At 50.4% G+C, this 14,095-nt stretch overlaps 2 protein-coding genes across 3 annotated transcripts in view; one reads left to right on the top strand and one right to left on the bottom strand.

The window, feature by feature from the left end:
* FAM219A (family with sequence similarity 219 member A) overlaps positions 1 to 14,095 on the top strand; it is a 267,457-nt gene that overhangs the window by 3,568 nt on the left and 249,794 nt on the right. The window lies entirely within an intron of this gene.
* Positions 4,619 to 13,032, bottom strand: LOC309890338 (uncharacterized protein). The gene is made up of 4 exons (XM_082784079.1): positions 12,680 to 13,032; positions 7,560 to 7,680; positions 6,892 to 7,441; positions 4,619 to 4,960 (listed from the first exon to the last, which is right to left on the bottom strand). Exons 1-4 carry the CDS (start codon positions 12,744 to 12,746, stop codon positions 4,952 to 4,954), a joined length of 747 nt encoding a protein of 248 aa, XP_082640205.1. The 5' UTR covers positions 12,747 to 13,032; the 3' UTR covers positions 4,619 to 4,951.

The following is a 14,095-nucleotide window of genomic DNA, read 5'->3' as shown; positions in this document are numbered from 1 at the left end:
CATTTTTAATTATGTAAGGACCTGTGCTGAAGATGCAAGGAGTCAGATTCACATAAGGCCAAATTGGTATATCCTCTATTATCTGTGGGGGCAGAGGCTTCTTATCCTTTGCAGTTGATGAAGAAGTTTTAGTATTGATAATTCTGTGCCTCTGTAACCCCAAAAGACAGTACACAATTATAGGTTTGGTGAAAGTAAAATTGTGCCAGCAATCAGAATTTGGTTTGGTTATTTTGTTATAATCAGTCTTGATTTCAGGTGGCCTATTGTAAGTATATCCATTAGTTATTCAGCAACTGATTTGTATTGTCTGGCTAGAAGTGGCTTGAAGTTCAGCCATTCTTAGAGAATTGTTCCAACTCCATTCATCTTTGGAAAATATTTTGTTTCCAGTCCCAGCTCCTGCAGCCGCTCCAGTCCCAGCTCCTGCAGCCGCTCCAGTCCCAGCTCCTGCAGCCGCTCCAGTCCCAGCTCCTGCAGCCGCTCCAGCTCCAGCTCCTGCAGCCGCTCCAGTCCCAGCTCCTGCAGCCGCTCCAGTCCCAGCTCCTGCAGCTGCTCCAGTCCCAGTTCCTGCAGTCGCTCCAGTTCCAGCTCCGGCCGCTACTCCAGTCCCAGTTCCTGCAACTGCTCCAGTCCCAGCTCCTGAAGCCGCTCCAGCTCCAGCTCCTGAAGCCGCTCCAGCTCCAGCTCCTACTGCTGCTCCAGTCCCAGCTCCTGCAACTGCTCCAGCTCCAGCTCCAGCTCCTGTAGCCGCTACAGCTCCGGTTCCTGCAACTGCTCCAGCTCCTGTAGCCGCTCCAGCTCCTGTGGCCGTGTCAGAGAAACGAGCTGTAGCAGTGCAAGTTGACCCTGCAGAGGGCATTCCAACCCCTGTGGCAGACCCTGTAACAAAGTCAGAGAAACGAGCAGTAGCAGTGCAAGCTGCCCCTGTAGAGAAGGTGAAAATATGGTATAGAAATTCAAGTCGTTTAGAACGCAGAGAGTCTTCTGCCAATCCAGGTAAGGCTTCTGCCAAAACTAAGTATAGAGATGACGAAGATGATGACGACGCTGGGCCGTCAAGGATTCAGGAGGAGGAAGATGAGGATGCCGAAAGAGCAACAGTAACTACCCGAAGCCTAAACGAGCGCGAGCTACGAGATGTGCGAAAAGATTTTGGTCGCTGTATAGGTGAGCAGCTTGTCACCTGGCTGCTCCGGTGCTGGGACTCTGGAGCCAATTGTGTGGAATTAGACGGCAGGGAAGCCAAGCGGCTGGGATCCCTTGCTCGAGACGCCGGCATTGACAAAGCAATTGCAGATGGAGCACGACCCACCAGCCTCTGGAGGCGTCTCCTCTCAGCTGTGAGGGAAAGGTATCCCTTCAAGGAAGATATTTTATGTCTACCAGGCAAGTGGACCACTATGGAGAAGGGAATCCAGTACCTGAGGGAATTAGCCGTACGGGAAGTGATTTATGAGGATCCAGACCTCAAACAAACATCCACAGATCCAGATGAAGTCAAGTGTACACGACCCATGTGGCGGAAGTTTGTACGGAGTGCACCATCATCATATGCCAGCTCATTGGCAATAATGGCCTGGAAAGAGGATGAGGAACCCACAGTGGGTGAAGCGGCTAAACAACTCCGGCAGTACGAAGAAAGTCTCTCCTCTTCCTTACAGGCCTGCGTCTCAGCTGTGGAGAAACTTTCTGAAAAGGTTCACCAACTTGAAGAGAATCTATTGTCCTCCCCACCTGAACCAACCAGTGCCCACCGACCAAAGGAGAACACTTGGGAGAAACTTTCTGAAAAGGTTCACCAACTTGAAGAGAGATTATTCTCCTTCGCACCTGTACAAAGCAGTGTCTCAGCTGTCAGGGGTAGGCGTTCACCCACACAAGGAAGACGATATGGTGGGTACTCACCCCGTGCCACCCTGTGGTTTTACTTACGAGACCATGGAGAGGACATGAGAAAGTGGGATGGAAAATCTACCGCGACCCTAGAGGCACGGGTACGTGAGTTGCAAAAGAAAACAAGCAGGAAATAGTCCATGCAGTAGCCCTTGGGCCAGTTCGAACAGGACCAGATGTAAAGAATGTGCTCTACACTGCAGCCGGGGAGAACGGCCCCACCTGGAGCCTCTGGCAGAAAGAACCTGGGGAAACTCGAGGTCGGCCTCTGGGGTTTTGGAGTCGGGGATACAGAGGATCTGAGGCCCGCTATACTCCAACTGAAAAGGAGATATTGGCAGCATATGAAGGAGTTCGATCTGCTTCGGAGGTGGTCGGTACTGAAGCGCAGCTCCTCCTAGCACCCCGATTACCGGTACTAGGCTGGACGTTCAAGGGAAGGGTCCCCTCTACGCATCATGCAACTGATGCTACATGGAGCAAGTGGGTTGCACTGATTACTCAGCGGGCTCGAATAGGAAACCCCAGTCGCCCAGGAATATTGGAAGTGATCATGGACTGGCCAGAAGGCAAATACTTTGGGATATCATCAGAGGAGGAGGTGGGTCGTGCTGAAGAAGCCCCACTGTACAACCAGTTGCCAGAGAATGAAAAGAAATATGCCCTGTTCACTGATGGGTCCTGTCGTATTGTGGGGAAGCATCGGAGATGGAAGGCTGCTGTATGGAGTCCTACGCGACGAGTTGCAGAAGCTGCTGAGGGAGAAGGTGAATCGAGTCAGTTTGCAGAAGTGAAAGCCATTCAGCTGGCTTTAGACATTGCTGAACGAGAAAAATGGCCAGTTCTCTATCTCTACACCGATTCATGGATGGTAGCAAATGCCCTGTGGGGATGGTTACAGCAATGGAAGCAAAACAACTGGCAGCGTAGGGGCAAACCTATCTGGGCTGCTGCATTGTGGCAAGATATTGCTGCTCGGGTAGAGAACCTGGCTGTGAAAGTACGCCACGTAGATGCTCATGTGCCCAAGAATCGGGCTACTGAAGAACATCAAAACAACCAGCAGGTGGATCAGGCTGCTAAGATTGAAGTAGCTCAGGTGGACCTGGATTGGCAGCATAAAGGTGAATTATTTATAGCCCGATGGGCCCATGACACCTCAGGCCATCAAGGTAGAGATGCAACATACAGATGGGCTCGTGATCGAGGGGTGGACTTGACCATGGACGCTATAGCACAGGTTATTCATGACTGTGAAACATGTGCTGCAATCAAGCAAGCCAAACGGTCAAAGCCTCTTTGGTATGGAGGACGATGGCTGAAATATAAATATGGAGAGGCCTGGCAGATTGATTACATCACACTCCCTCAAACTTGCAATGGCAAGCGCCACGTACTTACAATGGTGGAAGCAACCACCGGATGGCTGGAAACATATCCTGTGCCTCATGCTACCGCCCGGAACACCATCCTGGGCCTTGAAAAGCAAGTCCTATGGCGACATGGCACCCCAGAAAGAATAGAATCAGACAATGGGACTCACTTCCGAAACAACCTTATAGACACTTGGGCCAAAGAACATGGTATTGAATGGGTGTATCACATCCCCTATCATGCACCAGCCTCCGGGAAAGTTGAACGATACAATGGCCTGTTAAAGACTACCTTGAAAGCAATGGGCGCTGGGACGTTCAAAAACTGGGATACGCATTTGGCAAAGGCCACCTGGTTAGTCAATACTAGGGGATCTACCAACCGAGCTGGACCTGCCCAATCAAACCTGTTACGTACTGTAGATGGGGATAAAGTTCCTGTAGTGCATGTAAAAAATATGCTGGGTAAAACAGTCTGGGCTACTCCTGCCTCAGGAAAAGGCAAACCTATTCGTGGAATTGTTTTCGCTCAGGGACCTGGATATACTTGGTGGGTGATGCAAAAGAACGGAGAGGTCCGGTGTGTACCTCAAGGAGATTTAATACTGGGTGAGAATAGCCCATGAACTGAATTGCACCATGTTAAATAGTATATTATACTGTATGTTATCACTACCATGATTACTATAGGTGACTAATTAGAATGTATGGAAAAGAGTGTAACCTGAGCATGACATAAATGGTATGGAATAAGGGGTGGATAGATGTCCTGGTTTCAGTTAGCACAGAATTAATTTTCTTCCTAGTAGCTGGTGGAATGCTGTGTTTTGGCTTAGAATGAGAAGAGTGCTGATAACACCCCGATGCTTTAATTGTTGCAGAGCAGTGCTTATACTAAGCCAAGGACATCTCAGCCTTTGCTCTGTCCTGCCAACGGGCAGGCTGGGGGGTGCAGTAAGAGCTGGGAGGGGACAGACCCAGGACAGGTGACCCAAACTAGCCAAAGGGGTATTCCATACCATCTGACGTCATGCTAAACAATATATAGGGGTGGCTAGCCGGGGGGAGGGGGCCGGACTGCTCGGGGTTAGGCTGGGCATCGGTCAGCGGGTGGTGAGCAATTGCATTGTGCATCACTTGTTTGTACATACTATTATTATTTTCGTATTATCACCATTGTATCATCATTATTATTATTGTTATTATTATTTTTGTTATTTTTTTTTTCCTGTCTTATTAAACTGTCTTTATCTCAACTCACGGGCTTCACTTTCCATTTCTCTCCCCCGTCCCAGAGAGGGAGGGGGGAGGGTGAGCGAACGGCTGCGTGGTGTTTAGCTGCCGGTCGGGTTAAACCACGACAATGTAGAACTAAAGTAGAGAGATTTCGGTCCTTTTTGTTTTGAGATGTTCCAGTGTTTGTGCTATACTGTGAGAATGCATGGTTAGATGCCACGGTGAAACACCTCAGCTCCATGCACAACCACAGTATCTAAGTTTAACTTTTCCTTGGTGGAATGTGTTTCCATAATTCAGTGTGTTTGACATACACTTGGGACCACAGCCATCCTGGGTCTCCTTGCTATAAACCAGAAGAGATTGCATCAAGGACAGGGTTAAGCATAGCATTATTAATCCAAACTGTTGGTTTGTGATTCTCCAGCTGTCCACATGCCATTCACTCAGGATTCCTGTGAACACAAAAGAAAATAAAAATATGTTCACTTGTATTCAACAGACAGGGTTAGAAAGAGGGTGAAAAAGCAATCTTTGACTTCCTGTGTGTAGAGATATCTGGGAGTAGTTAGCTCCATTGCTACTGTTGGATGCACAGAAGGCTTTCACTATCTCTGCCATGTTTGGAACTGCAGCAGTCAAAGGTGTGGTGTTAGCATTTAACTGTCTGTAATCCACTGTAAAATGCCATTGCCTGGTTGGTTTCTTTACTGGCCACACTGGTGAATTGTAAGGTGAATGAGTCCTTTTAATAATGCCTCTTTCTTCCAATTCTGTTACCACCCTGTCAATCCCCATAAGTGCTGCTGCTGGCAACAGATACTGCTGAACATTAGTGATTTTAGTGAGGGGTAAGGGTATGGATGTTTGTAACAGATTTAGTTTCACTAAGTCGGAATTCCTTTCATGTGTTGTGAAACTCCACACAGTTCCATCTGGGAGTTTCCACCCATGCCCATGCACTATGTCAAATCCTAAAATATTAGTATATGCAGCATCAACTAATACTTTTGCTGTGGTTTATTTTTGTTCCCCTGGCAGACAGAGTGAGTTTTTTTTTGTTGTGGGGCATTGTTTTTCCACACCATTGATTCCCATGAACTTAACCCTGCATCAACCAGGTGATATGCTCAGGGTTTGTGCAGTTTCATCTATAACTACTGACATTTGGGCCCTGGTGTCAATAAGAAAATTCACCAATATTTTTCGGGATCCAATGGGAACGGCAATGATAGGGTCAGAATGTTCATTAGAGAGCCATTGAACTGCTAATACCTGCTGAGCAGAGTGGCTTACTGCCCTACCCGGGGACAGGAGTTTTTTTGATTATATTCTGCATTGTCAATTAGGCTTGGTGCAGAAGGTGTACTTTCCTTATGGATTGGGTTTTTCCAGTTAGGCAGTTCTCCCCAGATGGAATATTTTTCTTGCCCAGAGATCGGACTAATGCAGAGAGGTCCTCCATAGAGGCACCATGCAAGATTGATTGGGGTGCACCCAAAGCTAGGGCCTTATGCCACAACTCACCCTGTTCTTTATTAAATTTGAACCTCTCTTTGAAGTTGGGGTATCTGGGATTTTGAGTGTGGATTTGGCGGACTCGATGAGGGTGGTCTTGGGACTTAATACTGGATGAACTAATCCAGCCCATTCAGCATCCGTACTTATCTATGTCTTGTACAAATTCACTCCAGGTGGGAATGGGGGAGTTCAGATTTCACCTACAACCACAATCACCATCCCTATGAGCAGCTTGTACACGATCCTGTCTATTTGCTAAAAACATCTTAAGACAGTCAAGGAGTCCACCGATGAGAGGAGTTAATTGAGCTAAGTCAATAGGAGCTAACATCGGAGATTTCCTGAATTCATCTCTTTCATATATCACCTGAATGCAGGCTGCTTTCTGTACTGCTGCAGCCAGGTCAAAATAGCTTGTGGCTCTAATTTCCAGGGGTTCCCCTCTCTCCTGGGGATCTATACCACCTGCCCAGTATGCCGCCCGTGCAGTTATAGAGTAATTATGGTCTCCTGGTGTGGTGGTTAAAAATACTCCAGGTCCCCCAAAACCTCCTGCCTCTTCCTCACTCAACATAATTCGATCTCTTCCTTCAAGAAAAACTCACCACACAAAATCAACTTCTGATTTTCCTGACCACCTTGAGAACTTCTGTATTTTAACCAGCTCTACTGGTGACCATGGAATTGTTCGCACAGTAGTGTGGATTTCATCATCATCATCAACAGTAGTCTCAGTTTTAACCAAAGGTCTTGAGGAAATCAATTGAGATTCAGAATTAGCAATCTCTTTGCCATCATCATCACTGTCAAACCAAAAATCACCATCCCAGCTTTCAGGGTCTGCAGTGTGCATCAATCTACGAACCTTTTTAACTGGAGCAGAAGGCCGTGCTTTATTTAACAGGTGAATAAACCTCTCCAGTAATTGTTTAAGACGACTAATCTCATTCACAAGTTTATCATTTTCAGCCACGAGTTTATCATTTTCAGCCACAAGTCTGTTATTCTCATTCATAAGTTCCTCACTTTCATTCAAAAGTTCATCATATTCAGCCACAAGTTTATCATTTTCAGCCACAAGTTTATCATTTTCAGCCACAAGTTTGTTATTCTCATTCAAAAGTTCATCGTTTTCATTCAAAAGTTGATCCACTCTGATTCCTAATGTTTTTCCTGTCTCCTTTTCAAAGCCCAATGATGACTTCAACATCTTAATCTCTGATTTCAAAGCTGTATATTCCACATCAGAAATTAGTCTAGGAGCAGAAGTTTTCCTAGCTTCTTGCTGAGCAAAAGACAAACGCCGAGGCTTCTGAGGGGGGGTCTTCTGCTTCTCCTCCAGGCTGCGGATCAGCTTCTGGACGGCTGGACTGGTGAGAGAGGAACACATTTTCTTCTCCTTCTTAGTGGTGAACCTGTGGGGTGGACAGAGAGGTTTGCTGCGGGGGTGTGCAGGGATGTGGGGAGCACACAGGGAGGGCTTGGGTGAAGCCGAACCGTGCCGGGTGGCCCCGGTTGCAGCAGGGTACTCACACGACCGCATGCAGCAGGCATCCCGACTCGGAGCCCTGGATCCTGTAGGACTTCACCCAGGCTCTGGGGATGGTCTTCCTGCTGGTCTTCAGGCAGCAGTCTGAGGCCACATTGTCAACACCTGCAGAAAGGAGGAGATGTGGGATTTCAGACCCTTCCAAGCCCTTTTCGGCACCTTCCCAGCCTGGGGAAACACGATGGGCTGAGGGCATGGGATTGCTCAATGTCGTTTTGGGGAAGGATGCTGTGGTGGTTTCATGCTGACGGGCAGCTGAGCTCCACCACGCCGCTCTCTCGCTTCCCCTCCTCAGAAGAACAGGGGGAGAGAACAGGATGAAAGAAAGCTCATGGGCTGCGATAAGGACAGGGAGATCCCTCCCAGGTACCATTAGAGGGAAAACAGTCTCAGCATGCAGTAGATTAATGTAGTTTATCGCCTGTTGCTATACAGAGCAGTGAGAAATAAAAGCAAAATAAAACACCGTCCCTCCAGTCACTCTCTTCTACCTCCTCCTCCTGACCAGCACAGGGCAGCAAAGACAGAATGGGAGCTCTGCACCCCAGTGCCCTGCCACAGGGATGTGTATTTGACCCCTGTGCAGCTGGAGGGGGAATCATAGAATATCCAAAGTTGGAAGGGACCCATAAAGATCATTAAGTCCAAGTCCTGGCACCGCACAGGTCTACCCAGAAGTTTAGACCATGTGACTAAGTGCACAGTCCAAGCACTTTTTAAATTCAGACAGGCTCGGTGCAGTGACTGCTTCCCTGGGGAGCCTGTTCCAGTGTGCAGCCAGCCTACCGGTACTTCCTGATGTCCAGCCTAAACTTCCCCTGCCTCAGTTTAACACCATTACCGAGGGTCCTATCACTGGTGTTTACAGAGAATAGGTCTCCTGCCTCTCCACTCCCCCTCACGAGGAAGTTGTAGACCGCAATGAGGTCCCCCCTCAGCCTTCTCTTTTTCAGGCTGAACAGGCCCAGTGCCCTCAGCCGCTCCTCATAGGTCTTCCCCTCTAGGTCCTTCACCATCTTTGTCGATCTCCTCTGGACACTCTCCAGCAGTTTAATGTCCTTCTTGTACTGTGGTGCCCAGAACTGCACACAGTACTTGAGGTGAGGCTGCACCAGCGCAGAGTAGAGCGGGACAATCACCTCTCTCAACCAACTAGTCATGCCGTGCTTGATGCATCCCAGGATAGGGTTGGCCCTCCTGGCTGCCAGGCCAGTCTGTACGTAAAGCCAGGGTTGCCCTGTCCCAGGTGCAAGTCCCGACACTTGCTTTTGTTAAACTTCGTGTGGTTGGTGATTGCCCAGCTCTCCAATCTGTCCAGATCTCTCTGCAAGGCCTTTCCAGCCTCATCCGAGTCCACAACTTCTCCAAGTTTGGTGTCGTCGGCAAATGTGCTCAAAACACCTTCTAGTCCTACATTCAAATCATTTATAAAGACTTTGAAGAGGACTGACCCTAAAATGGAGGCTTAAGGGACCTCACTAGTGACCATTCGCTAGCCAGATGTGGCCCCATTTACCACAACCCTTTGAGCCCTGCCCATCAGCCAATTGCTCACCCATCGTATGATGTTTTTGTTAAGTTGTATGCTGGACATTTCGTCCAGTAGGATCCTACGGGAAACCCTGCCTTGCTGAAGTCCAAAATGATCACATCAGCTGGTTTCCCTTGATCGACTAGATGGGTGATCTTGTCATAAAAGGAAATCAAATTTGTTAGGCAGGACCTACCCGTCATGAACCCATATTGGCTGGGACCAATGATCACATTGTCCCCCAGGTGCTCTTCACTAACTTCAAGAATCATCTTCTCCATAATTTTACCAGGCACTGACGTGAGACTGACAGGCCTGTAATTGCTAGGGTCTTCTTTCTTGACCTTCTTGGAAACTGGGGACAACATTTGCCATCTTCCAGTCTACTGGGACCTCTCCAGATTCCCAAGAGTGTTGAAAAAGTAATTGAGAGAGGTCCCACGATACCATCAACCAGCTCTTTAAGCACTCTGGGATGAATCCCATCCGGACCCGTGGACTTGTATGGATCCAGGTGGATCCAGGTGGAGCAGCAAATCCTGCACACTTTCAGTGTCAGTTGGAAGTTTGTCTTTCCCACCATCATGGTCCTCCAGCTCAGGGCACCCTGGGTCCCGAAGCCCATCATCAGCGTTGAAGACAGAGGCGAAGAAGGTATTAAATGTCTCTGCTTTGCCTGTGTCATTGTCTGTGAGGAGACCTTACCCATCAAGTAGTGGACCTACGTTTTCTTTGTTCCTCCTTTTTCTGTTAACATATCTAAAAAACCTTTCTATTGTCTCCCACAGACATGGCCAGCTTCAACTTTAGTTGGGCTTTGGCCCCACAAATTTTCTCCCTACAAACACAAACAGCATCCCTGTATTCCTTCCCCGTTCCTAACCCTCCTTCCAGCAGCCATACACTTTCTTTTTTTGCCTAAGCTCCAGTAGAAGATCCCTGGTCAGCCAGGCTGGCCTTCTGCCGCACCTGCCTGACTTCTCGTATTTTGGAATCACCTGATCTTGTGCTTTTCGGAGGCAGTGCTTAAAGACTGACCAGCACTGATGGATGCAGTGCCTTCAGAAGCAGTTTCTCGGGGGACCTTGCTGACTAGTTCCCTGAGCAGCCTGAAGCCTGCTTTCCCCATATCCAGGGCTGAAGTTTTGGTGTTAGTTTTCCTTCTGTCACCATAAATTCTAAACTCAACCACTTCATGGTCACTATGACTGAGACGGCCGCCAATTGCCACGTCTCCCACCAGACCCTCTCTATTCTCAAGCAACAGATCTAGGAGGGCACCTTTCCTAGTTGGCTCCCTTAGCACCTGCACCAAGAAGTTATCATCTAGGTGCTTTACAGACCTCCTGGATTTGTTCATGTCAGCCGTGTGGTGATTCCAGTTGATGTCTTGCAAGTTGAAATCCCCCATAAGGACAAGGGGAGTTGATCTCGAGACATCTCATAGTTCTGCAAAGAATAATTCATTGGCGCTGTTGTTCTGGCCAGGTGGTCTGTAATAGACTCCCACTATGACATTCCCTTTATTTGTTCATGCCTTAATCCTTACCTCAACTTTGCCATCTCCAACGCGAAGTTCCACACAGCCCAGCCCATGCTTCACATACATTGCCACCCCACCACCTCTCCTACCCTGCCTGTCCCTCCTGAGGAGCCTGTAACCATCTATTGCAGCACACCTGCCACAGGACTCATCCCACCAGGTTTCACTTTTGCCAATGATGTCATAGCTGTGGGACTGGGCCAAGACCTCTAGCTCATTCATTTTGTTCCTCATACCACTTGTGTTTGTGTAGAAGCACTTCAAATGGGCTTAAGTTGCGCCAGGGGAGTTTTAGGTTAGATGTTAGGAAGAACTTCTTTACTGAAAGGGTTGTGAGGCACCGGAACAGGCTGCCCAGGGAAGTGGTGGAGTCACCATCCCTGGAAGTCTTTAAAAGACGTTTAGACGTAGAGCTTAGGGATATGGTTTAGTGGGGATTGTTAGCGTTAGGTAGAGGTTGGACTCGATGATCTTGAGGTCTCTTCCAACCTAGAAATTCTGTGATTCTGTGATTCTGTGAAATGTGCCTCCCTACATGCAGCACCTTGTGGAGCTCACAGAAGGACCTCACAGGCACACAGTCCCTCTGATTCTAGAGCACCATCCTTTAGCTCATCACCGGCATGCCTGGTTTTATCCCCTTCCCCCTTCAACTCTAATTTAAAGCCCTATCTATCAGCCCTGCCAACTCCTGAGCCAAAATCCTTACCTCTCTCTGAGAGAGGCGCATCCCATCGGTGACAGCAGGCCTGGCGTCACGTAGACCTTCCCATGATAGAAAAACCCAAAGTTCTGTCGGTTGCACCAGTCCCAAAGCCATGTGTTAATGTGGTAAGCCTGCTCGTCAGCATCGATCCCCCCTACTGGAAGGACAGAGGCAAACTCAACCTGTGCCCCTGATCTTTTAAGTTGTCACCCTAAAGTCCCTTTTGATCACTCTCGGACTTCTCATTGCTACCTCATCATTACCAGCCTGAAAGACCAATAGTGGGTAGCAGTTGGTGGGCCGTACCAGGCACTTGACTTTCTTAGCTAAGTCTCTCACCCTAGTCCCGGGGAGAGAACATTCTGACTGTTGTGTTCTAGAGCCTCATACCTGTTTCATAAGTGTAGATGGGAAGCTGAGGTGGGCAGGGACAGGGCTCGCCTACCACCTTGAACAGGAACCTGCCTCCATTCGCCCCCTTGGCCTGGGTCTCCTTCTTCTGCCTGGTGGGATGAGGGAACTTTCGTCTTCTGCATGGCAGGAGACACTTGTGCTGTGGCAGGCTCCTGAGTCTGTCTCAGAGAGGGCAGAGTACACCTCCACCAGTCAATTTCCCTCTCTGACTCCCTGATGCTCCTGGGCCTGCTCACCTCCTCCCGAAGCTCCACTACCTGTTTGAGCAGCTCTTCAACCTGGGCACACCTCCCACAGGCATACCCCTCGCTGCTGCTGTCGGACAGGTACAGAAGACTCAGGCACACCCTGCAGACCAAGACCTGGATCATGGTGTTTCCCCGAGCCCTCCATCTGAGTAGCCACATCGGTGACTGCAGCTGGAGAGGCTGTAAGAGATGCAGAGGCCGTGTTTTTCTGCCTGGTTGATACCATGGCCAGGTGCCTCTCAAGCAGGCTACAAAAACAGATTGGAAAGACCACGGTGGAGGAGTGGCGAGGGGCCCTCCCTGCTCGCCCTGCCTGCATGCACTGCTGCACTAACTGCCATGCCCTGACCTGCCACACCACACCCTGTCTGCCCATCCTGGTCACTGCACTCCCTAGGGGCTGCCTTTGAACATCAGCCTAGAGGGCCGCTGCTGGCTCTGCCTATTCCCCATCAGCCTCCCTGAGTCAGGGAAACTGAGGCAGGGACAGGTTCCTTGCGAGGGGCTGCTCCTCAACCTCCTGCCTGTGCCCTAAATCTCAGGGTGCTGCCACCCCACCAGCCGGCTCCAACACCCAAACACCCACCCCAGGCTGCACCACCCGTGGGTCCAGCACCCTGCACGGAGCCCGGGGGGGGCTCGGACCCCTGCGCCCCCCTCACCTTCAGCCGGGAGGAGCAGGAGGGCAGCGGCCAGCAGGAGCAGCGGCAGGAGGATGCGCAGAGCCATGGCGAGCTGCAGGGGGTTTGGGAGCAGGGTGCACGCTGCTGTCCCGCTCCTCGGCTGCTCCTATTTATCTCCGGACACTTTGCTTTCATTTTCGGCCCCCCCCTGGCAGGCCGCCCACCAGCCGGCCGGAGGCTGGGTGATGGAGGGGAGGGAGGGGGGATGTTTCCTGTAAGCAGCGAGCCCCGCTTTGCGGATGTGTCTTGTCTTGTCCCCAGCTGCCCAGCACGGAGCGGGGTGCCAGGCGGGGGGCATGCCCGAGACGCGGCCCCCACCACGTCCAGATGTGTTTGCGGGCTCCTGTTTCCTCCCCCGCCCCACAACCTGCCTCTACAAGCTCCCAGCCGCTGCTGTTTGCCTGTTTGCTCCCCCGGCAGGGACCCTGGCGGGTGGCCAAGCCATCCAGGAAAGCAAGGAGTGAATTTTGCTACTTCCCCACCCTGCGCTCTGCTCCTGAGCCAAGTCACCCATGCGGGTGAGAAGGTGACCCTGCATTCCTGCCCCCGAGCCCCCAGGGGCTCCTCAGATTTCTGAGCACGTCTGTAGGGCTGGGGTGTGCCGGGGCTGAGCTGCAAATGGGGCTGGGGGTGACAGCACAGCCCGCTCCCCTTTTGTAAGTGTGAAAACCCCAGGTGTCTGCATGCTCCCTGTTACTGATACCAGATTGTGGGGAGCTGAGGATGAGCAGGGACCACAACCAGCTGAGGAGGGGCTGCTGGGCTCCTCCTGAGGTCCAACACAAATGAGGAAATGCAAAGCCCCAGGCTGGGCACGGCTGGCTGGATCTGGGTCTGGGGGAGCTGAGCTGCAAGGGCAAAGGCAACCCTAAGAGCATCTCCTGCTGTCAGCAGGGGATGGCCAGAGACCTCCACAGCTTCAGGCCATGGACTGGAAGAGACCAAAGATGAAGATTTCACGACCAGGGATGGAGATTTCACAACCACTATGGGCAACCTGTTCCAACGCTCAAAATGTTCTCATGTTGAAAGCATTTTCCCCACTATTTAATCGGAATTTCCCTGTGTGCATCCTGTGCTGCTGCATCATGCCCTGTCCCAGGGTCTCTCTGAGAAAAGTTGAGTCCTGGCATCTCCCCAGCTCTCCCCAGGCAGCCCCCACCAGCGAGAAGTCCCCTTCATCTCCCCAGCCCTGGCTGCAGCATCCCATTGCCCTCGTCTTGGGCTGCTGCTCCTGCAGCCCCAGGACTCTTTACCAGTTGCTGATAAGGACCCTCAGAAGCAGCTATCGAGGGCAATGAGTAACCCTGGGGGAGAAAAAAGTCTCAACTTCTGCAGAAAGCAGACCAATGATAAGATGCCTGTGCTTCTGCCCCCTCATCAGAGAGGAGGCAA

This window comes from Aythya marila (assembly GCF_965140915.1).
Source record: "Aythya marila genome assembly, chromosome: Z".
NCBI lineage: Eukaryota > Metazoa > Chordata > Aves > Anseriformes > Anatidae > Aythya > Aythya marila.
The sequence above is the reverse complement of the archived record's forward strand: the minus strand, read 5'-3'. Positions and strand labels throughout refer to the sequence as shown.

Bases quoted from the DNA above. Each gene is read 5' to 3' on its own strand.
- LOC309890338 (XM_082784079.1), bottom strand. From the start codon at position 12,746: ATGGCTCTGCGCATCCTCCTGCCGCTGCTCCTGCTGGCCGCTGCCCTC. The intron at 7,681-12,679 runs GTGAGGGGGGCG...TCCTTTCTGCAG, and splicing joins CCTGCTCCTCCCGGCTGAAG to GTGTTGACAATGTGGCCTCA. The intron at 7,442-7,559 runs GTGAGTACCCTG...TCCACCCCACAG, and splicing joins TGCCTGCTGCATGCGGTCGT to GTTCACCACTAAGAAGGAGA.